The 25,203-nt window shown below is 49.3% G+C and overlaps 1 protein-coding gene across 3 annotated transcripts in view; it reads right to left on the bottom strand.

Moving 5' to 3' along the window:
• Nucleotides 1-15,103: 15,103 nt before the first annotated feature.
• The window catches only part of kansl1b (KAT8 regulatory NSL complex subunit 1b), a 179,076-nt gene continuing 168,976 nt past the window's right edge, over nt 15,104-25,203 (bottom strand). For all 3 annotated transcript variants that reach the window (XM_067969141.1, XM_067969144.1, XM_067969142.1), the window contains one exon: nt 15,104-20,556. In XM_067969141.1, coding sequence (XP_067825242.1) covers nt 20,335-20,556 — 222 coding nt within the window. In that variant the 3' untranslated portion in view covers nt 15,104-20,334. The remainder of the gene's footprint in view (nt 20,557-25,203) is intronic.

The following is a 25,203-nucleotide window of genomic DNA, read 5'->3' as shown; positions in this document are numbered from 1 at the left end:
CGCTTTTTAAGAAAGGAGAGAGAGAGAGAGAGACCAGGGAATTACAGACCAGTTAGCCTAACATCTGTTGTGGGGAAAATGCTGCAGTCTATAATTAAGGATAGGGTGACTGAACACCTCGAGAATTTTCAGTTAATCAGAGAGAGCCAGCATGGATTTGTGACAGGTAGGTCGTGCCTGACAAACCTGATTGAATTTTTTGAAGAGGTGACTAAAGTAGTGGACAGGGGAATGTCAATGGATGTTATTTATATGGACTTCCAGAAGGCATTTGATAAGGCCCGACATAAGAGACTGTTAGCTAAGATAGAAGCCCATGGAATTGAGGGAAAATTACGGACTTGGTTAGGAAGTTGGCTGAGCGAAAGGCGACAGAGAGTAGGGATAATGGGTAGGTACTCACATTGGCAGGATGTGACTAGTGGAGTCCCGCAGGGATCTGTCTTGGGGCCTCAATTATTCACAATATTTATTAACGACTTAGAAGAAGGCATAGAAAGTCTCATATCTAAATTTGCCAATGACACAAAGATTGGTGGCATTGTAAGCAGTGTAGATGAAAACATAAAATTACAAAGCGATATTGATAGATTAGGTGAATGGGCAAAACTGTGGCAAATGGAATTCAATGTAGGCAAATGTGAGGTCATCCACTTTGGATCAAAAAAGGATAGAACAGGGTACTTTCTAAATGGTAAAACGTTAAAAACAGTGGATGTCTAAAGGGACTTAGGGGTTCAGGTACCTAGATCATTGAAGTGTCATGAACAGGTGCAGAAAATAATCAATAAGGCTAATGGAATGCTGGCCTTTATATCTCGAGGACTGGAGTACAAGGGGGCAGAAGTTGTGCTGCAGCTATACAAAACCCTGGTTAGACCGCACCTGGAGAACTGTGAGCAGTTCTGGGCACCGCACCTTCGGAAGGACATGTTGGCCTTGGAGGGAGTGCAGCGTAGGTTTACTAGAATGATACCCGGACTTCAAGGGTTAAGTTATGAGGAGAGATAACACAAATTGGGGTTGTATTCTCTGGAGTTTCGAAGGTTAAGGGGTGATCTGATCGAAGTTTATAAGATATTAAGGGGAACAGATAGGGTGGATAGAGAGAAACTATTTCCGCTGATTGGGGATTTTAGGAGTAGGGTCACAGTCTAAAAATTAGAGCCAGACCTTTCAGGAGCGAGATTAGAAAACATTTCTACACACAAAGGGTGGTAGAAGTTTGGAACTCTCTTCCGCAAACGGCAATTGATACTAGCTCAATTGCTAAATTTAAATCTGAGATAGATAGCTTTTTGGCAACCAAAGGTATTAAGGGATATGGGCCAAAGGCAGGTATATGGAGTTAGATCACAGATCAGCCATGATCTTATCAAATGGAGGAGCAGACACGAGGGGCTGAATGGCCTACTCCTGTTCCTATGTTCCTACCGCCCTTTGTGTGTAGAAATGTTTTATAATCTCACTCCTGAAAGGTCTGGCTCTAATTTTTAGACTGTGCCCCCTATTAAAGTTAATAAAGTTACTATTGAATCTGCTTCCACCGCCCTTTCAGGCAGTGAATTCCAGATCATAACAACTCGCTGCGTAAAAAAAAATCTCATCTCCCCTCTGGTTCTTTTGCCAATCACCTTAAATCTGTGTCCTCTGGTTACCGACCCTCCTGCCACTGGAAACAGTTTCTCCTTAATTACTTTATCAAAACCCATGATTTTGAACACCTCGATTAATTCTCCCCTTAATTTTCTCTGCTCCAATGAGAGCAACCCCAGCTTCTCCAGTCTCTCCACATAACTGAAGTCCCTCATCCCTGGTACCATTCTAGTAAATCGCTTCTGCACCCTCTCTAAGGCCTTCACATCCTTCCTGAAGTGTGGTGCCTCTATTAATAAAGCCCAGGATCCCATATGCTTTTTCTAACATCCTTCTCAACTTGTCCTGCCACCTTCAAAGATTTGTGTACATACACCCCCAGGTCTCTCTGTTCCTGCACCCCTATAAAATTGTACCATTTAGTTTATATTGCCTCTCCTCATTCTTCCTTCCAAAATGCATCACTTCACACTTAGAATGTACACTGGTTGGAGTGGCTCAGTAGCACCACTACTGACCGAGCTGGCCAAGTCCTAAAGGACATAACTGCCAGACTGGGCTTGTGTCAGGTGGTGAGCGAACCAACACGAGGGAAAAACTTACTTGACCTCATCCTCACCAATCTACCTGTCACAAATGCATCTGTCCATGACAGTATTGGTAGGAGTGACCACCGCACAGTCCTCGTGGAGACGAAGTCCCGTCTTCGCACTGAGGACACCATCCAATGTGTTGTGTGGCACTACCACAATGCTAAATGGGATAGATTCAGAACAGATCTAGCAGCTCAAAACTGGGCATCCATGAGGTGCTGTGGGCCATCAGCAGCAGCAGAATTGTATTCCAGCACAATCTGTAACCTCATGGCCCGGCATGTTCCTCACTCTACCATTACCAACAAGCCAGGGGATCAACCCTGGTTCAATGAGGAGTGTAGAAGAGCATGCCAGGAGCAGCACCAGACGTACCTAAAAATGAGGTGCCAACCTGGTGAAGCTACAACACAGGACTACATGCATGCTAAACAGCAGAAGCAACATGCTATAGACAGAGCTAATCGATTCCACAACCAACGGATCAGATCAAAGCTCTGCAGTCCTGCCACATCCAGTCGTGAATGGTGGCGGACAATTAAACAGGAGGAGGAGGCTCTGTAAACATCCCCATCCTCAATGATGGCAGAGTCCAGCACGTGAGTGCAAAAGACATGGCTGAAGCATTTGCAACGATCTTCAGCCAGAAGTGCCGAGTGGATGATCCATCTCGGCCTCCTCCCGATATCCCTGCCTTCACAGAAACCAGTCTTCAGCCAATTTGATTCACTCCACGTGATATCAAGAAACGGTCGAGTGCACTGGATACAGCAAAGGCTATGGGCCCCGACAACATCCCAGCTGTAGTGCTGAAGACTTGTGCTCCAGAACTAGCCGCGCCTCGAGCCAAACTGTTCCAGTACAGCTACAACACTGGCATCCACCCGACAATGTGGAAAATTGCCCAGTTATGTCCTGTCCATAAAAAGCAGGACAAATCCAATCCGGCCAATTACCGCCTCATCAGTCTACTCTCAATCATCAGCAAAGTGATGGAAGGTGTCGTCGACAGTGCTATCAAGCGGCACTTACTCACCGATGCTCAGTTTGGGTTCCGCCAGGACCACTCGGCTCCAGACCTCATTACAGCCTTGGTCCAAACATGGACAAAAGAGCTGAATTCCAGAGGTGAGGTGAGAGTGACTGCCTTCGACATCAAGGCAGCATTTGACCGAGGAGCCCTAGTAAAATTGAAGTCAATGGGAATCAGGGGGGAAACTCTCCAGTGGCTGGAGTCATACCTAGCACAAAGGAAGATGGTAGTGGTTGTTGGAAGCCAATCATCTCAGCCCCAGGACTTTGCTGCAGGAGTTCCTCAGGGCAGTGTCCTAGGCCCAACCATCTTCAGCTGCTACATCAATGACCTTCCTCCATCACAAGGTCAGAAATGGGGATGTTCGCTGATGATTGCACAGTGTTCAGTTCCAACTGCAACCCCTCAGATAACAAAGCAGTCCGTGCCCGCATGCAGCAAGGCCTGGACAACATCCAGGCTTGGACTGATAAGTGGCAAGTAACATTCATGCCAGAGAAGTGCCAGGCAATGAACATCTCCAACAAGAGAGAGTCTAATCACCTCCCCTTGATAGTCAAAGGCATTACCATCGCCGAATCCCCCACCATCAACATCCTGGGGGTCATCGTTGACCAGAAACTTAACTGGACCAGCCACATAAATACCGTGGCTAAAAGAACAGGTCAGAGGCTGGGTATTCTGCGGCGAGTGACTCACCTCCTGACTCCCCAAAGCCTTTCCACCATCTACAAGGCACAAGTCAGGAGTGTGATGAAATACTCTCAATTTGTCTGGATGAGTGCAGCTCCAACAACACTAAAGGAGCTCGACACCATCCAGGAAAAAGAAGCCCGCTTGATTGGCACCCTATCCACCACCCTAAACATTCACTCCCTCCACCACCGGCGCACTGTGGCTGCAGTGTGTACCATCCACAGGATGCACTGCAGCAACTCGCCAAGGTTTCTTCGACAGCACCTCCCAAACCCGTGACCTCTACCACCTAGAAGGGTAAGGGCAGCAGGCACATGGGAACAACACCACCTGCACGTTTCCCTCCAAGTCACACACCATCCCGACTTGGAAATATATCACCGTTCCTTCATCATCGCTGGGTCAAAATCCTGGAACTCCCTTCCTAACAGCACTGTGGGAGAACCTTCACCACACGGATTGCAGCGATTCAAGAAGGTGGCTCAACACCACCTTCTCAAGGGCAATTGGGGATGGGCAATAAATGCCAGCCTCGCCAGCGACGCCCACATCCCAAGAACGAATAAAAAATAATCTGCGTTAAATTTCATCTGCCATGTGTCTGCCCATTTCATCATAGTATGGTACAGCACAGGAGGCCATTTGGCCCATCGTGCCTGTGCCGGCTCTTTGAAAGAGCTCTCCAACTAGTCCCAATCCCCATTGCCGTGTAAATTTTTTCCCAAGTATTTATCCAATTCCCTTTTAAAAGTTATTATTGAATCTGCTTCCACCGCCCTTTCAGGGAGTGAATTCCAGATCATAACAACTCGCTGCGTAAAAAAATGTTTCCTCGTGTCGCCTCTGGTTCTTTTGCCAATCACCTTAAATCTGTGTCCCCTGGTTACCGACCCTTCTACCACTGGAAACAGTTTCTCCTTATTAACTCTATCAAAACCGTTCATGATTTTGAACACCTCGATCAAACCTCTCCTTAACCTTCTCTGCTCTAAGGAGAACAACCTCAGCTTCTCCAGTTTATCAACATAACTGAAGTCCCTCATTCCTGGAACCATTCCAGTAAATCTCCTCTGCACCCTCTTCCTAAAGTCTGTCTATGTCCCCCTGAAGTTTGTTTCTATCATAGAACCGTAGAAAAGATACAGCATAGAAGGGGGCCATTCGGCCCATCGTGTCCGTGCCGGCTCGAAGAACAACCAGGTGCCCATTCTAATCCCACCTTCCAGCACCTGGTCCGTAGCCCTGCAGCTTACAGCACTTTAGGTGCAGGTCCAGGTACTTTTTAAAAGAGTTGAGGGTCCCTGCCTCTACCACCAATTCGGGCAGTGAATTCCATACACCCACCACCCTCTGGGTAAAAAATTTTTCCTCATGTCCCCTCTAATCCTTCCACCAATCAGCTTAAATCTATGTCCTCTAGTTCTTGAACTCTCCGCTAGGGGAAACAGGTACTTCCTGTCTACTCTATCTGGGCCCCTCATAATTTGTACACCTAAATCAAGTCTCCCCTCAGCCTCCTCTGCTCCAAGGAAAACAACCCCAGCCTATCCAATCTCTCCTCGTAGCTGCAATTTTCAAGCCCTGGCAACATTCTTGTAAATCTTCTCTGTACTCTCTCCAGAGCAATTACGTCCTTCCTGTAATGTGGTGACCAGAACTGCACACAATACTCCAGCTGTGGCCTTACCAGCGTTTTATACAGTTCCATCATTACATCCCTGCTTTTGTATTCTATCCCTCGGCTAATAATGGAGAGCATTCCGTATGCCTTCTTCACAACCTTATCTACCTGTACTGCCACCTTCAGGGACCTGTGCACATGCACTCCAAGGTCTCTCACTTCCTCTACCCCTCTCAATATATTCCCATTTACTGCGTATTCCCTTTTACTGTTTGCCCTCCCTAAGTGCATTACCTCACACTTCTCCGGGTTGAACTCCATTTGTCACTTTTCCGCCAACTCCATCAACCCATTGATATCTTCTTGGAGTCTACAGCTATCCTCTTCATTATCAACTACACGGCCAATTTTTGTGTTGTCTGAAAATTTGCCAATCATGCCCCTTACATTTAAGTCCAAATCATTAATATATACCACAAACAGCAAGGGACCCAACACTGAGCCCTGTGGCACACCACTGGAAACGGATTTCCATTCGCAAAGGCATCTATCGACTTTTACCCTTTGTTTCCTGTCACTGAGCCAATTTTCGATCCAATTTACCACATTTCCCTGTATCCCATGGGCTTTTACCTTTCTGACCAGTCTGCCATGTGGGGCCTTGTCAAATGTCTTACTAAAATCCATGTAGACAACATCCACTGCACCCTCATCAATCCTCCTTGTCACTTCCTCAAAGAATTCAATCAGATTTGGAAGGCATGACCTTCCCTGAACAAATCCATGTAGACTATCCCTGATTAAACCATGCCTTTCCAAGTGACAGTTTATCCTATCTCTCAGCATTGATTCTAATAGTTTGCCCACCACCAAGGTAAGACTGACCGGCCTATAATTCTTCGACCTTTCCCTCATACCCTTTTTAAACAATGGTATTACGTTTGCAGTCTTCCAGTCCTCCGGTACCTCCCCTGTATCTAGTGAGGATTGGAAAATGATCCTCAGAGCATCTGCTATTTCCTCCCTGGCTTCCTTCAATAGCCTAGGAAACAATCCATCCGGCCCTGGTGACTTATCAACTTTCAAGGATTCCAGTCCCTCTAGTACTTCCTCTCTCGTTATGTTTACCTTATCCAACATTTCACACCTCTCCTCTTTAACGACTATGTCCGGATCATCCCTTTCCTTTGTGAATACGGAGACAAAATATTCATTTAAAACCCTACCCACATCCTCTGCTTCTACACACAAGTTACCCTTATCATCCCTGATAGGTCCCACCTTTTCCTTAGCTATCCTCTTGTTCTTAATGTACTGATAAAACATCTTTGGGTTTTCTTTAATCTTACTAGCTAATATTTTTTCATGCCCTCTCTTTGCTTTCCTTATTTCATTTAGGGAGGTTAGGGAGGAAGTTGCGGGTCCCCTAGCAGAGATATTTGAATCATCCACCGCTACAGGTGAGGTGCCTGAAGATTGGAGGGTAGCAAATATTGTGCCTTTGTTTAAGAAGGGCGGCAGGGAAAAGCCTGGGAACTACAGACCGGTGAGCCTGACATCTGTAGTGGGTAAGTTGTTAGAGGGTATTCTGAGAGACAGGATCTACGGGCATTTGGAGAGGCAGGGACTGATTAGGAACAGTCAGCATGGTTTTGTGAGAGGAAAATCATGTCTCACGAATTTGATTGAGTTTTTTGAAGGGGTAACCAAAAAGATAGATGAGGGCTGTGCAGTAGACGTGGTCTACATGGACTTCAGCAAAGCCTTTGACAAGGTACCGCATGGTAGGTTGTTACATAAGGTTAAATCTCACGGGATCCAAGGTGAGGTAGCCAATTGGATACAACATTGGCTTGACGACAGAAGACGGAGGGTGGGTGTAGAGGGTTGTTTTTCAGACTGGAGGCCTGTGACCAGCGGTGTGCCTCAGGGATCAGTGCTGGGTCCGCTGTTATTTGTTATTTATATTAATGATTTGGATGAGAATTTAGGAGGCATGGTTAGTAAGTTTGCAGATGACACCAAGATTGGTGGCATCGTGGACAGTGAAGAAGGTTATCTAGGATTGCAACGGGATCTTGATAAATTGGGCCAGTGGGCCGATGAATGGCAGATGGAGTTTAATTTAGATAAATGTGAGGTGATGCATTTTGGGAGATCGAATCGGGCCAGGACCTACTCCGTTAATGGTAGGGCGTTGGGGAGAGTTATAGAACAAAGAGATCTAGGAGTACAGGTTCATAGCTCCTTGAAAGTGGAGTCACAGGTGGATAGGGTGGTGAAGAAGGCATTCAGCTTGCTTGGTTTCATTGGTCAGAACATTGAATACAGGAGTTGGGATGTCTTGTTGAAGTTGTACAAGACATTAGTTAGGCCACACTTGGAATACTGTGTACAGTTCTGGTCACCCTGTTATAGAAAGGATATTATTAAACTAGAAAGAGTGCAGAAAAGATTTACGAGGATGCTACCGGGACTTGATGGTTCGACTTATAGGGAGAGGTTGGATAGACTGAGACTTTTTTCCCTGGAGAGTAGGAGGTTTAGGGGTGATCTTATAGAAGTCTATAAAATAATGAGGGGCATAGATAAGGTCGATAGTCAAAATCTTTTCCCAAAGGTAGGGGAGTCTATAACGAGGGGGCATAGATTTAAGGTGAGAGGGGAGAGATACAAAAGGGTCCAGAGGGGCAATTTTTTCACTCAAAGGGTGGTGAGTGTCTGGAACGAGCTGCCAGAGGCAGTAGTAGAGGCGGGTACAATTTTGTCTTTTAAAAAGCATTTGGACAGTTACATGGGTAAGATGGGTATAGAGGGATATGGGCCAAGTGCAGGCAATTGGGACTAGCTTAGTGGTATAAACTGGGCGACATGGACATGTTGGGCCGAAGGGCCTGTTTCCATGTTGTAAACTTCTATGATTTCCTTTTTTACGTCATCCCTGTACTTTCTATACTCCTCTAGGCTTTCTGCAGTATTTAGTTTTCTGTGACAGTCATAAGCTTTCTTTTTCTGCTTTATCTTGCCCCGTATACTTCTAGACAACCAGGGGGCTCTAGATTTGGCAGTGCCACCCTTTTTCTTTGAGGGGACGTGTCTGCATTGTACCTGTAGAATTTCACTTTTTAGTGCCTCCCACTGGCTTGTCACTGATTTCTCCTCAAGTAGTTGTGTCCAGTCCACATCTGCCAAATCACCTCTTAGTTCTGTAAAATTTGCCTTCCCCCAATTTAAAACGTTTACTCCTGATTTAACTCTGTCCCTTTCCATAATAATGCTAAAACTAACTGAATTGTGCTCACTATCCCCAATATGGTCACCCACTGTCACTTCACCCACTTGCCCACCTTCATTTCCCAGGACTAAATCTAGAATTGCATCCCCTCTTGTTGGGCTTGTCACGTACTGGATAAAAAAGTTCTCCTGGACACCGATCAAGAATTTTGCGCCTTCTGTGCCCCTCACACTGTTTCAATCCCAGTTGATGTTAGGGTAGTTGAAGTCCCCTACTATTATTTCCCTCTTATTTTTGCACTCAGAAATTTGCCTACATATTTGTTCTTCTATCTCCCTTTCGCTATTCGGGGTCTATAGTACACTCCTAGTAGTGTGACTGCCCCTTTTATATTTCTTAGCTCAACCCATATGGCCTCGATTGATGATCCATTTAGCATATCATCCCTTCTCACAACTGTAATTTAACCAATAATGCTACCCCCCTCCTTTTTTAATCTATCCTGCCAGAAAACTCAGTATTAGGAATATTGAGCTGCCAATTATCCCCCTCTTTAAGCCAGGTTTCTGTTATTGCAATGATATCATGCTGCCATGTGTCTATCTGTGCCCTTAGCTCATCTGCTTTGTTTGTAATACTCTTTGCATTGAAGTATATACCCTTTAACCCAGTCAAATTCCTGGGCTGAACACTATTTAACCTTTGCTTCTTTTGCCTTTCCGTGTCGCTAACTACGTCACTAACTGCTTTTCTACTTCCCGTTTCCTGGTCTGAATTTGTCCTATCTGTACCTGCCCTTTGGTTCTCATCCCCCTGCCATACTAGTTTAAACTCTCCCCAACAGAACTAGCAAATGCCCCCGCGAGGATATTGGTTCCGGTTCTGCTTGGGTGCAACCGTCCAGCTTGTACAGGTCCCGCCTTTCCCAGAATCGGTCCCAGTGCCTCAGGAATTTAAACACCTCCCTCCTACACCATCCCTCAAGCCACGCATTCATCTGGTCTGTTCTCCTATTTCTGCTCTCGCTAGCACGTGGCACTGGGAGTAATCCTGAGATTACTACCTTAGAGGTCCTGCTTTTTAATTTATTTCCTAACTCCCTATATTCTGCTGGCAGGACCTCATCCCTTTTTTTTAAAACCTATGTCGTTGGTACCGATATGGACCACGACCTCTGGCTGTTCACCCTCTCCCTTCAGAATGTCCTGCAGCCGCTCCGTGTCATCCTTGACCCTAGCACCAGGGAGGCAACATACCATCCTGGAGTCACGTCTGCGACCACAGAAACGCCTATCTGTCCCCCTTACGATGGAATCCCCTATCACTATTGCTCTCCCATTCTTTTTCCTTCCTCCTGTGCAGCTGAGTCACTCGTGGTGCCACAGTCTTGACTCTTGCTGCATTCCCCTGATAAGCCATCTCCCCCAACAACATCCAAAGTGGAATATCTGTTTGAGAGGGAGATGGCCCCAGGGGACTCCTGTTGTACCTGCCTAGTCCTTTTACTCTGCCTGGCAGTCACCCATTTCCTTTCTGTCTGCGTAATCTTTACCTGCGGTGTGACCACCTCACTGAACGTGCTATCCACAATAATCTCAGCATCGCGGATGCTCCACAGTGAATCCACCCACAGCTCCAGCTCCTTTAATTCACTAAAAAACACTACTTGCTATAACTAAATTAAGTTTAGTTTTTAAAAAAAAAATAGTTTTATGCTGTAAGTTACTGAGCCCACAGTCCTAAGAAAGAAGAAAACAGAAGAGATACTCACCACCAACCACCTACCTGCCTTACCTGTATCGTCACACTGCAGTTTTGTTTTGTTGTTGCTGCGACCCGCTCTCGGGACGCTCCTCTCCGCTGACTAATCAAATCCCCTCACTCACCAAATTCCCAATTATAGACTGTTGAAACCAGACTCTATCGATAGCTGCTACGTCGTGCGTTAGCAAAACCCTTCTGAACTTATGCTAGTTAGAATGCCAATCACCTGAGTCAGCCCCGGCTGATAGTAATTACCAGTTCTAACCAGTCACCTAATTAACTAGGGGACCGACTGCCACTTCAGGCTGCTTGTTTACCACTAACTGAAAACTGCAAGTTAAGATTAAATTTATGTTAAATGCTTGATGCCAAACTTAGTCAAATTTTAAAGATCAATCCTTAAAAATCCCCTCACTCACCAAATTCCCAATTATAGACTCTGTCGAAACCAGACTCTGTCGATAGCTACTACTCCGTGCTCCCTCTATCCTTGCCGTTTATTACATTTCCGAGTTTCGTGTCAACTGCAAACTTTGAAATTATACCATGTATACCCAAGTCCAGGTCATTGGTATATATCAAAAGGCGCAGTGGTCCTAATCCTGACCCCTGTGGAACACCACTGTATACTTCCCTCCGTTCTGAGAAACAACCGTTCACCACTACTCTGCTTTCTGTCCCTTAGCCAATTTTGTATCCACGCTGCCACTGTCCCTTTAATCCCATGGGCTTCAATTGCGCTAACACGTCTATAATGTGGCACTTTATCAAATCTTAGATATCATAACTTCCTACAGCTCAATATCAGAAATACTGAAGAGATCATATTTGATGTTAGACAAGCAGCCTGACAGCACACAGGCAGTCAAGCTGAGAAGTAGTGGAAACAGAGTTGGGTGTTGTCAGTATATACGTCAAGTTACTGACTCATTGAACAGTGGAAATAGTCTTATCCAAATTACCTTGCTGTGCAGCACCACCCAATTAATGCAGAACTTGTCACCAACTTAGTGCTGTGCACTTATGCGCAATGGAAATTGGGCTGAAATTTACTAGTTTAGGAATGTGTAAAAGGGCTGCTGAATTTTGTCAGGGGTTAATAACACAAGTGTGCTGGGATCTCTTTCTATTTGTCTGAGACCTGTTTAAATCCCAGCCAGTGACCCAAGGCAGCCCATTTAACAGCTCACATTTATGCAGTTTTATTCTTACAAATGGGTCAACAAAATACAATCATTTGGGCTGTCCACAAAGTGTAGACTGGTTTGAGTTCAGTCTGCCATCTGAACATCGCAGTGAAAAGAGCAAGTCAACACAACCCATAATAATCCACAATCTAAATTAGAACAAAAATTGACAAAGCAGATCTCTCAGCTTATGAAAAAAAGCTAGCATTGCAGCAAGGCAGTTCAATAAACATTTTTATTTATCTCTCCTTGGGATCTGGGTGATGCTAGCAAGGCTCTATTTATTGCTCATCTGTAGTTGCTCGAAGGCGGTGAGCCTTCTCCTTGAACCGTTGCAGCCCTTGTGGAGACAATGCTCCTACAATGGTGCTAGGTAGGGAATTCCAGAATATCGACCCAGCGACGAGAAGGAATGGTGATATATGTTCAAGTCAGAATGGTGAGACTTAGAGGGGATGTTCCCACATTACTGCTCTTGCCCTTCGTGGTAGGTGAAGTGGGGGGCGCATTGGGACAGCTTGCTGTCGCATTAACATTGGTGAGTAGCTGCAGTGTTGCTCCTGTATATGCTGCAGCCACAATGCAGTAGAGTGGGTGAATGCTGAGCCTGGTGAGAGGGGTGGGAGGTATACAAGCTAAACCTGACCTTAACATTGAGCTCCGAGTGTTATTGTGGCTGCATCCATCCTCCATCCAGGCGAGTGATGAGCGTTCTGTCCTTGTAGATTGCGGAACTTGAGGTGAGCCACTCGGGACAGAGCACCCATCCCCTTTCAAGCCTCTCAAGAGGCTGGATACTCTTCCTCAGTTGGTAACGCTCTCTTTTGAATCACTCATGACCCCAAGAACAATATCTGGGCTGATACTCTGGTGCTTTATTGGGGGAATGCTACGGTATTGGAGGTGCCGGTCTTTATCGGGGGAATACTGCGGTGCTGGGGGGGGGGGGGGGGGAACGCTGCGATGCCGGGGGGGGGGGGGGGGGACGCTGCGGTGCTGGGGGGGGGGGGACGCTGCGATGCCGGGGGGGGGACGCTGCGGTGCCGGGGGGGGGGGACGCTGCGGTGCCGGGGGGGGGGGGACGCTGCGGTGCCGGGGGGGGGACGCTGCGGTGCTGGGGGGGGGGGGAGCGCTGCGGTGCTGGGGGGACGCTGCGATGCCGGGGGGGGACGCTGCGGTGCCGGGGGGGGGGGACGCTGCGGTGCCGGGGGGGGGGACGCTGCGGTGCCGGGGGGGGGACGCTGCGGTGCCGGGGGGGGAACGCTGCGGTGCTGGGGGGGGGGGGGGGAACGCTGCGTGCTGGGGGGGGGGGGGGGGAACGCTGCGGTGCTGGGGGGGGGGGGGGGGAACGCTGCGGTGCTGGGGGGGGGGGGGGGGGAACGCTGCGGTGCTGGGGGGGGGGGGGGGAACGCTGCGGTGCTGGGGGGGGGGGAACGCTGCGGTGCTGGGGGGGGGGGGGGAACGCTGCGGTGCTGGGGGGGGGGGGGGAACGCTGCGGTGCTGGGGGGGGGGGGGGAACGGTGCGGTGCTGGGGGGGGGGGAACGCTGCGGTGCTGGGGGGGGGGGGGGGAACGCTGCGGTGCTGGGGGGGGGGGGGGGAACGCTGCGGTGCTGGGGGGGGGGGAACGCTGCGGTGCTGGGGGGGGGGGGGGGGAACGCTGCGGTGCTGGGGGGGGGGGGGGAACGCTGCGGTGCTGGGGGGGGGGGGAACGCTGCGGTGCTGGGGGGGGGGGGGGGGAACGCTGCGTGCTGGGGGGGGGGGGGGGAACGCTGCGGTGCTGGGGGGGGGGGGGGGGGAACGCTGCGGTGCTGGGGGGGGGGGGGGGGGAACGCTGCGGTGCTGGGGGGGGGGGGGGGGAACGCTGCGGTGCTGGGGGGAACGCTGCGGTGCTGGGGGGGGGGGGAACGCTGCGGTGCTGGGGGGGGGGGGGGGAACGCTGCGGTGCTGGGGGGGGGGGGGGGAACGCTGCGGTGCTGGGGGGGGGGGGGAACGCTGCGGTGCTGGGGGGGGGGGGGGAACGCTGCGGTGCTGGGGGGGGGGGGGGGGAACGCTGCGGTGCTGGGGGGGGGGGGGAACGCTGCGGTGCTGGGGGGGGGGGGGGAACGCTGCGGTGCTGGGGGGGGGGGGGAACGCTGCGGTGCTGGGGGGGGGGGGGGGAACGCTGCGGTGCTGGGGGGGGGGGGGAACGCTGCGGTGCTGGGGGGGGGGGAACGCTGCGGTGCTGGGGGGGGGAACGCTGCGGTGCCGGGGGGGAACGCTGCGGTGCCGGGGGGGGGGGGGGGGGGGGACGCTGCGGTGCCGGGGGGGGGGGGGGGAACGCTGCGGTGCTGGGGGGGGGGGGGGGGAACGCTGCGGTGCTGGGGGGGGGGGGGGGGGGGACGCTGCGGTGCCGGGGGGGGGGACGCTGCGGTGCTGGGGGGGAACGCTGCGGTGCTGGGGGGGGGGGGGGGGAACGCTGCGGTGCTGGGGGGGGGGAACGCTGCGGTGCTGGGGGGGGGGGGAACGCTGCGGTGCTGGGGGGGGGGGGGGGACGCTGCGGTGCCGGGGGGGGGGGGGGGGGGGAACGCTGCGGTGCTGGGGGGGGGGGGAAACGCTGCGGTGCTGGGGGGGGACGCTGCGGTGCTGGGGGGGGGGGAACGCTGCGGTGCTGGGGGGGGGGGAACGCTGCGGTGCTGGGGGGGAACGCTGCGGTGCTGGGGGGGGGGGGAACGCTGCGGTGCCGGGGGGGGGGGGGGGGGGAGGGGGGAACGCTGCGGTGCTGGGGGGGGGGGGGGGAACGCTGCGGTGCTGGGGGGGGGGGGGGGAACGCTGCGGTGCCGGGGGGGGGGGGGGGGAACGCTGCGGTGCTGGGGGGGGGGGGGGGGGAACGCTGCGGTGCTGGGGGGGGGGGGGGGGGGGACGCTGCGGTGCCGGGGGGGGGGGGGGGAACGCTGCGGTGCCGGGGAATGCTGGGGGGGGGGGGGAACGCTGCGGTGCTCGGGGGGGGGGGTGGAATGCTGGGGGGGGGGGGAACGCTGCGGTGCTGGGGGGGGGGGGGGGGGAACGCTGCGGTGCTGGGGGGGGGGGGGGGGGAACGCTGCGGTGCTGGGGGGGGGGGGGGGGGGGAACGCTGCGGTGCCGGGGAGCTGGTCTTTCGATGGCATTGTTGGAAGAGCAGAGTTCTCCTGGTGTCCTGGCCAATATTCCTCCCACAACAAACACCACCAAAAAATGATGAGCTGATCATTGCTGCTTGTGAGATCTTGCAATGTGGAAATAAGAGTAACTCACTTCCTAAATAATCCATTGTATGAGACACTCTGAAGAGACACATTAACATAAGCCAGCCTCTTTTTTAGTCGACCCATGTGAGGAATGAACACACCAGCAAATCCAGAAAGTCTTCAACCTTTTTTTTAATATTTTTAAAATTTTTAAACTTTTTATAAGCACAGGATGTGCTTAACATTAGGGTTGATTAAGTCATAAAGTACTGCTTCTCTGCATAAAGAAAAGCCTTCTATACAGCAAGGACAACGAGAGTCCATACCTCCATACACAGCTTTCAAAAAAGAGAAAATATGTACAAAATAGAACATTTTTACAAGGCTAAGGGCGCTACAATCAAAGCAGTCAGCTACAATTTTCATTTAACGTATATAAAAGATCAAAAAAATTTGATTTTTTTACACTTTTCAATGACTTTCTGAGATGGAAATATACAGAGACAGGCACAAAGCTAACAGTGAACTAGCTTTCGACACCACATCGGAAGGAACAGGTACAACTGAAGGACAGTTTAAACAATGATTGGATCACAGGGGCTGAGGTAAGAGCTGAGATGGCCCAGTCATGTCTGCAGCACGAACACCAAGTATCACTCTTTGGTGAAATGGGAATCTAACACCACAAGGGCTGCTCGACAGACTGTGTCACCCTTTACTACAGGGGAGTGAGAGCAGGTGGGCAACATGGCAGGTTGACCTAGAGACAGGTTCAAATCTACGAGCAACGTTCTTCACAGCTGTGTAAGTTTGGGTGGTATATTAATTTGGTGGGTGGGAATGGAGATTCAGGTGAGTACTTACAGACAAACATCAGACAAGTTTAACTTTTTCAAGTCTGCTACTTCGATTAGCAGGCTGCTTCTAACATGTACTCTCAATATTCCAGAAACACATCGTAACAAAACCTGCCTGAGGTACTGACCTATCCACTGCTCTTTTAGTACTTGAAAGCAGATTGCTCTTAGAAAAACTTGTTTTACGCATCTCAAGAGCTAACAACTCTACATGATCGAAAAGCAACACTGCTCCAAGACTGGGAAAGTGGCAAGTGGCTCTGGCCCAACAAATACAAGCACTAGAAGGTTCACGAATGCAAACATTTAAGCAAAATGTAAAAGTACTTTGGATTGTCAGCTCAACCAACTGACTGGAGAGACACGTCACACATAGGGAGAACCATCACTGGGACAATGAACAGCTGGTGTGCTGGAGACAAACCTGAATTCTCCAAACAAAAACTAAGATGGCTCTAACACTGCTCAGGCTGATTGAGGTGCAATTAATTGCTGGACACATCAGGCTGTTGATGTTGGGTTAACCCATGCCATTAGCACAGAAAGGTCCAAGAGATTGGACTGTCGTCATACTCATTTACCAACTGCTTCTGATTACACCAATTTAGTTACCAATCCCAGTTTTAATTCACAGGACTCCAGGTTTAAAGGCAAGTAAAACAGAACTGAACAGTATGGTTTGTGCTTTCAGGCTGCTTCTCTATAGGGTGATGTTCCGGCAAGTTGAAGAGATACATTTGGTTTTTTTTTGAGTGAATGAGAGAACATGCTATGCTTTTTACCAAGCTGTTTGTTTCCTATGTTCCGCATTCACAGAATGCTAAGCACTGAGAAAAGAGGAACATTAGCTGAAACCTAAATATAGGTTAATACTGATCGAGAGTCATTCTGTTCAAATCTACATACAGCAGTGCCACAGAATAGAGGGAAAGTATCCAGGATTATCGACCACTTACACGCCACACACAACACAATATAGGCACACTCGTGCCAGTCACACTCACGCACCAGACAACAGTCACACTCGCACAAGTCACACTCATGCGCCACATAAGTCACACTCCACACACAATATTCAAGCACAATATAGACACACTCATGTGCCACACAACAGTCACACTCACACACCATGCACAAGTCACAAACAACACAGGCACAAATGACAATAGAATCACACACCACACACAAGTTACACTCTCAAACCCAATAGTCACACACACTTACACAAATTCTACACTCATGCCACGTACAAGTCACACACACTATGCCCAAGTCACATTCCCAAATCAGTTACTCTCATGCTACACGCAATACAGTCACTCACTATAGCCCTAGATATTTTTTTAAAAATCTATCTTACTAGTGAGAGGATGAGTAGCAGGGAAAAGTTGACGTCCCTTAAGTTAACTTTTATTCTGTCCTGGACACATGGGCATTATTTTATGACCCAACCCATATATTTCTGACCCTTAAAAAAACACTTAAACTAACAAAACCAGTACTTGTGTAATTTCAATGAGCAATTCTCCATGTTCTGCTCTCCCCCAACCGTGTACAGTGCCCCCTCCCACTTCCCCCAGAACACCCTCCCATTCTCTACTACAACACACCAACTAAAGTACTATAACTTGCCCCCAAATTACAGTCTGATTTTGGGCACTCACAGGGACAGTCTCAGCAAGAGGGAATACTGGATTTACCTGGCCCAGTTCATGCGACCACTCATTATCAGGAAACTGTTTGAAGCAAAATAATTTTAGCACTCTCCAGAAAACTGAGCGGTAGTTGGGTTATTTGAATGCTGCTGCTCAGCCCCGATAAGACCCATTTCTAATTACGGTTTAGTAAAAGTCTTTTCTTTGGCAAACCACAGATCTTATCAGGTTTCCCTGATTTCTTTTTGTTGCAGTTTTCAAAACCTCAATAACTCAACATAAACCCTGCACCTCGCATCAATCTTTTCCAGTTTCAACAAGTAACAGAGCCTTGATTAAACGCATTTAAAATGTTATTGCTACCATTGTGGCACTGGTCAGAAGAATGGTCCAAACCAAAATGGACGTGCTGAGTATAGATGGCTCACAGAGGCGAGCAGTGTGACATGGTCTGATTCAGGTACAGCAGTGAGTGGGTCACCCCATTCATATCATGCACACAAAGCTCTCCCATTACTAGTGTGGTGCTGTGGAGTATAAGTTCTCTTACCCTTCCCTCTCTTACCCTTCCCTCTCTCTACTCCAATCCCTTAACCAAGGAAAACGTGAGACACCTGCCTCACTGCAACTGACCAGCAGACTGAAGCTAGTTTTGTGCACAGACAATTGATCCCTTGAGTTGGCTCCCAATATTGGGGGGAGGAAATGTACCCAGCCTCGGCCCTCTCCTCTCCACCAGCTCAACCAGGGAAAGAGTTACACCAACTGGTCCCTGTGAACGAGCAGAGGGCTGCCACACACTGGCACTGCTATCTCTGTGCCAGGATAAGGGACAGAATGGTGGACACTTGGAATCGGTCCTTTAGACGACTTACCTTGGGAGCATGCAGAGAATGAGCCGTTTGTTTTGCTGACTGACATTTTATTTTTAAGAACGACCTGTCCCTGCAGAGTAGCACTTAAAAAACCCCACTCAGCAGTAGATGGGGGGACCCCTCCCCATAGGACTGGTCATATCACTGTACCAATGTCCCACTTTAGATGGAAGTCCATGCCCATCTGTCATCGATACTTTGTGCGAACAGCTGCTCCTTCTTCCAAATAACGCACTATGGGTGGTATAACACCTCTATCGCCAGAAAATGGAAAGCAGGGATGTTGAAGTAAAGCAGCACTAGACTGGAGTGCCTCCAATCTCTCTGAGCCCTATCCTGTTCAAAGGGACAGGAGATCAGAGTGTGTAATCCTGCCAGGCTCCAGTCTCCTCCATTCATGCTGGCTCCTAGTAAATATCACATCAATTCCACCACAGAGTTGGTGATGTTAGCGGAGATTCAACCCCCAACATTACTAACAGTCTGCCGAGGGAGCAGGATGAGACGCACACATGAAGGCATGCGAGAAGAAAAAGGCAGGTTATTGTTTTGGGTGGAGCTACTCTGACTGGCCTCCATCCAAAACCCTGCCTTTTCTCTTTCAGATGCCGACTGGCCTGCTGCATATTTTCAGTGCTCTTTCTCTTTCCTATTTAGAGTATAACATTTACGTTACAGCCTCTCTGAGGAGGGGATCCCCTGTAATCGGCTTTTAAAATCTAACATTTTAAACAATTGCCCAAGTTGCCCGTAGTTTGGTATGGAAGCACAATCGAAGTGTTTTACATGAATTGCTGCAGTGCCTCAATAACTCAATATCCTGATCAAGTGCCTAAGTAACTGCCTGAAAGATCCAAGCAGATTGGAGCTCTAAAAGGGAGAATATTAAACCTGTGATTATTTCAGCAGAATTTGCTACCAGTAATTCAGATTGGGATAAGTTGTAATGCACATGCCTGGCTGTTGATGATTTTGCCCATGTTCTGTTTCTACACCACTCTGCGGTAAGAATGCATCTGTAAGCACAACCGCCCCTCAAGAAAACTGCACAGCTGTCACCTGCTTTGACACAAGGAAGGTGAAGCAGCCTCAAAGATTCTGAGCCATTTAAAGAGAAAGGTCATTCGACAGATGAGACAAAAGGAGTGTTATCTGTATATTTATTGCTGTTTCAGCCCCATCCCCAGCCTGACACAGGCACCCGAGGCACACGACACCCATCCCCCATTGGGATTTACCCACAAGTCCTATATCCTCTTTCAAATTGCCAACTCTTAATCAAGCATCTGGTCCCAGGCTGCCACTCAGCAATGGTTTCAAAGCAAAATGCAGGAACCAGTAAGGAGCAGGAAGCAGCAGGCGGAGTACAGATACATCCAACCCTCCGAAATATTCACAACTATGCAGCAATCTGCTTCACCTTTGAACCCAGTTAGCTCAGGCAGTGCACATGATGACACACAGCAACTCACCAAGTCTAGAATAAATTCAATTCAAATCTCTACAGGGTTTGATTCAAATTAATCCCCAGGGTGGAGCCTCTGGCCCAGGTGCACTTTAGCTGATGCTAAACTCCAAAAGCTCAAAGTGGGAAGTGAAGCAGTTTCCTTAAGAGTGAAGCATTACTCATCTCAGCCCCTCCCACAAGACGACAGCAAAACAGGAACAAAACCAGTTATGATATAGGACTGCTAGCGAACATTACCAGCCATCTGTGCGCTCCACTGTTGATTTAAGGGATCGATAATCACTACACGCAACCAAAAGGAGTTAGCGACTTTATGTACAGGACTATTAATATAGGCCAATACCCGAACTATCAGTCAATCCAGCTTTTACCCTAGAATCTAATTTGCCAAACTAACCTCTTAATCGTGATAACTGTGGCCGGTGACAGAAAGTTTAACCTAAGAAAGCTATCTAAAATGGACTCTAAATTCACTAAAAACTGTGAATTTTGTTTGGGTGATGTTTGAATATCAAACGTCGAGAACAAAGTGTAGTTGCCACTAATTTGTTTATCTGTGTGCGAGCCGCAGAGGTACAGAATGTCTCTGTTTGCCATCGTGTGGAAGGGAGGACAGTGCACCACTCTCCGCCTCCTGGCTTCCTCTGCTGCTGCCTCCAGATGAACGGCGACTGTTTCTGGTCTGTCTGTGGCTGGTTTCAGCTCGACTCTCACGCTCAGTCCCAGGATCACACGTCAGTGGGAAGGTTCGCTTCTCCCATGGTTGAACAGTCTGGAATAAAGACAGACGTGTATTACAAACACAACACAGTACTCTGCCATTACACATACTCACCGGAAAGCACCAATACCATGGTCTAGGTTGTGGCCTTTCACCACTGCCCAGGCCTGGACTGATGGGACAACTCTCTCTTCGGTCTTTAATGGCCCTAAGTAAAATGTGCTTTGCACGAAGGCTGTAGATGTATTTGTGCTAAAGCCATGACCGAAATCGTGAAATGAACTTGGGCAGCTGCAGTTCAGTTTGGAGCGGAATTACAAAATTAACTGAGACACCATAGAATGGTTGGTGTTGGAAATGGAAAAATGCCACATAGGTGCAGGAGGGGGCGATCTTCTGAAAATGGCCAAGAAACATTCTGAGCAGCGTTCAGGGAACTTTACTCTGTATCTAACCCGTGCTGTACCTGCCCTGTGAGTGTTTGATGGGACAGTGTAGAGGGAGCTTTACTCTGTATCTAACCCGTGCTGTACCTGCCCTGTGAGTGTTTGATGGGACAGTGTAGAGGGAGCTTTACTCTGTATCTAACCCGTGCTGTACCTGCCCTGGGAGTGTTTGATGGGACAGTGTAGAGGGAGCTTTACTCTGTATCTAACCCGTGCTGTACCTGCCCTGGGAGTGTTTGATGGGATAGTGTAGAGGGAGCTTTACTCCGTATCTAACCCGTGCTGTACCTGCCCTGTGAGTGTTTGATGGGACAGTGTAGAGGGAGCTTTACTCTGTATCTAACCCATGCTGAACCTGCCCTGGGAGTGTTTGATGGGACAGTGTAGAGAGCACTTCGCTCTGTATCTAACCCGTGCTGTACACGCCCTCAGAATGTTTGATGGACAGTGTTGAGGGAGCTTTACTATAAGACCACAAGACATAGAGGCAGGAGTACTATAAGACCACAAGACATAGAGGCAGGCCATTTGGCCCTTCGAACCTGCTCCGCCATTTAATGAGATCATGGCTGATCTGATTTTTACCTCAACTCCACTTTCCGCATTTTCCTTCCCCATATCCTTTGACTCCCTTGCTGTTCAAAAATTTGTCGAACTCAGACTTGAATGTATTCAGTGACTCAGCCTCCACAGGTTTTTGGGGTAAAGAATTCCAAAGATTCACGACCCTCTGGGAGAAGAAATTCCTCCTCGTTCCATCTTAAATGGGTGACCCCTTATTCTGAGACTATGCCCCCTAGTTTTAGATTCCCCCATGAGGGGTAACATCCTCTCAGCACCAACCCTATCGAGTCCCCTCAGAATCCTATAAGAATTTTATAATCCAATAAGCTCTCCCCTCATTCTTCTAAACTCCAATGAGTATAGATCCAACCTGTTCAATCTTTCCTCGTAAGACAATCGTTCCATACCCGGAATCAACCTAGTGAACCTTCTCTGAACTGCCTCCAATGCAAGTATGTCCTTCCTTAAATAAGGGCACCAGAACTGTACGCAGTACTCCAGGTGTGGTCTCACCAGCACCCTGTACAGTTGTAGCATGACTTCCCTGCTTTTATACTCCATCCCCCTAGAAATAAAGGCCAATATTCCATTTGCCTTCCGGACTATCTGCTGCACCTGTACGTTGACTTTTTGTACAAGTACAAGGACACCCAGATCCCTCTGTGCCGCAGCATTTTGTAGTATTTCTCCATTCAAATAATATTTTGCTTTTTTATTTTTGCTCCCAAAGTGGATGACTTCACATTTTCCCACATTATATTCCATCTGCCAAATTTTTGCCCGTTCGCTTAACCTGTCAATATCCCTTTGCAGACACATTGTGTCCTCCTCGCAACTTGCTGTATCTAACCCATGCTATGTGCGCCCTGGGAGTGTTTGATGGGACAATGAAGAGGGAGCTTTTCTCTGTATTTAACCCGTGCTGTACGTGCCCTGAGGATGTTTGATGGGACAGTGTAGAGGGAGCTTTACTCTGTATCTAACCCGTGCTGTAGGTGCCCTGGGGATGTTTGATGGGACAGTGTAGAGGGAGCTTTACTCTGTATCTAACCCGTGCTGTAGGTGCCCTGGGGATGTTTGATGGGACAGTGTAGAGGGAGCTTTACTCTCCAAGGTGGCTCCTGAACTGGCTGCTTCCTCGGGAGCTCCTTTGCTGTGCAACTCTATCCTTGGCCATCCGTTGCTATCCTTTGCCCTTTGTCTTCCAATCTCCTCTCTTCCACTGTTTAAGATTCCCTGGCTCTAATAGTGGGTGCATTTTAGCCCTAACTACAAGTTGAAGCTGCAAGTTTAAAGTTACCTGGGCCACTGCTCATCTCCCGACCCTGCCTGCTCTTTGTTTTCATCAGTCAGCACTGGATCTTTGCTCATATTTAATTTCCTAATTCCCAGACTTTTCTGCTGTCAAGACTACACCAAGTCTCAGCTGCTGTGACTTTGATCTGCTATTCAATTGCTTAAGTTTTAAGGTAACTTTGTCTAGTCTATAGCCCATCACCCACCGCTGCTGTTACCTGCTAAGCTTATGACTGTCCTACTGGTCCTTCAGCTTTATTTTGCTTTGGTGCGGGTTCCTGGCCAGAATTCGCTCTCCTGGGCCATAGCCCATTTCTCTGCCACTTCTGGATCTATAGCGGCCTCCAACTTCGCCACCATTTTTCTTACCATGATCGATTCTGCACACCTCCTGGCTCTTCATTCACTCCAGCAGTGCATCCTCCAATACTCTACCCTCCAAATAGCTTCTGGACTCACTCGCCCTCCACACCTGTCTCCGAACCTGGACATCAGTTTGTCGATGCTCCAAGCTGACTCCACCCCATCGTCAACCTTAGCCCACCATGGGACCTCAGACTTTAACCATGGACTCCCTCCTATTGTTTCCTCTCTATTCCCTGTTGTTTACCAGGATATATCTATCCTAATCTTGCTTTGTAACCTCGCCTATGTAACTTGAGTTTCCCAGTGTCCATTCGCGTGTGCGGTTTGGCAGCTGCTCCGGACCTGAGCCCATCGCTTCTATTTCCCCTTTTCTCATTACCCCTTCTAGACCCCACTGTCCTGTCATGACTCCATTCATTTTTCCCCTCAGGTACTCTGCACACACCCCCCACTCCCAAATCCTTACCCCAACCCTTCAGCCTTCCTACTCCGACTCCTCAACCTTCCTACTCTCCTGTCGCCATCCCAGGCTTGACTCCCTCTTAGCTTCCCTCTGTGCCTCTGTTGGCATCCTCTGAAGGGCCCATCGAGGCACTCGTCGCTGCCTCCTATGAGCAGCAGCCCTAACTGCCCCATTGTACTCTCTCACCGACCTTTCCGCTAATCTTGCCAATCTCCTTCCCGTCCCAACCACCCTTCCCAGCGCTGACGCTGTGGGCTCTGCCAGCGGATCAGCTATTATCACCCCTCTCCGCATCTCCCTCCACTTGTAAACAAGTCTTCACTTGTAAACAAGGCCCTGGCCATCCATGAGCTTATTGTGGATGATTGCATCGACATCATGGCCTTGATGGAAACCTGGCTGACAGGTGATGACCCCTTCCCCCTTAATGAAGCCTCCCCATCTGGCTGTATCTTCCACCACTTGTCCCGCCCAGACTGCCAGGGTGGCCCTCATCACCAAATCACACTTTGGTCTGTCCCCCTACTCCTCTGGCACCTTCTCTTCCTTTGAGCAACTCACCTTGTTCCACTCCTCTCACCTCTCCTTAAAAAACTTCATTCTCTACCGACCGCCCACCCAAGTACCACGCCAAGTTTCTCACCAAGATATCCTCCCTCAGCCTCTACACAGCGATTTCTCATCCTAGGTGATTTCAACCTCCATCTCAACTCATCATGATCTCTTTCCTGAGTTCACTGCCCTCCTATCCTCCCTTAATCTCTCCCTCCGTATAAACTCCCCTACCCATATTCACGGCCACCCCCTCGACCGTGCCATCTCACGTGGCCTCTCGACTCCCATAGTGTCAATCGCGGATAAGGCCATCTCTGATCACTTCCTTGTATCCCTCTCCACCCACATCCCCCTTCCCCCTCCAAATCCCACATCCTTCTGTGTCCACCCCTGGAAAAAACTCTCCCCCAAGTCACTTACAACGGCACTTTCAAATTCCCAACTGTCCAGCCTTTGGCCCTCCATTCACCACGACATTTCTGCAGCTACTGATCTACTCAATCACACCCTCACCTCCACCTTTGATGCTCTTGTCCCCATTAAAACCATTACACTCTCATATCGTGGTCATTCCCCCAGTACGGCCCGCATCTCCGCTGGTGATGCAGGCTTGAACGTTTATGGCAGACAACTGGTTTAGCGAATCATCGCCAGATCTGGTTGGACCACATAAAGCACCATTGGGTCCTGCTCTCCTCTGCCAAAACTGCTCACTGTTCCAGGATCATCCTGGAATGCAAAAACAACACCCGGCTCCTCTTCACCACAAACCGTCGTCTTAAACCCCTCTCCCCTGCCTCCTCCACCCTCACCTCCAATAACAAGTGCGAGGAGCTCATGGACAACTTTGTCACTAAGATTGAGACCATCCATTCAGCTGCCTCTTCCCTCCCTTCCCCAAACCCACCGAGCCAAACTTCCCCTATAGATCCCCCCTGCCCTAGCCCTGAATTTGCATCTCTCTCTCGTTTCTCTCCTATCTCCCCTCATGCCCTCTCCGAGCTCATC

Source organism: Heptranchias perlo, chromosome 30 (assembly GCF_035084215.1).
Source record: "Heptranchias perlo isolate sHepPer1 chromosome 30, sHepPer1.hap1, whole genome shotgun sequence".
NCBI lineage: Eukaryota > Metazoa > Chordata > Chondrichthyes > Hexanchiformes > Hexanchidae > Heptranchias > Heptranchias perlo.
This window is presented reverse-complemented; position numbering and strand designations above follow the sequence as displayed.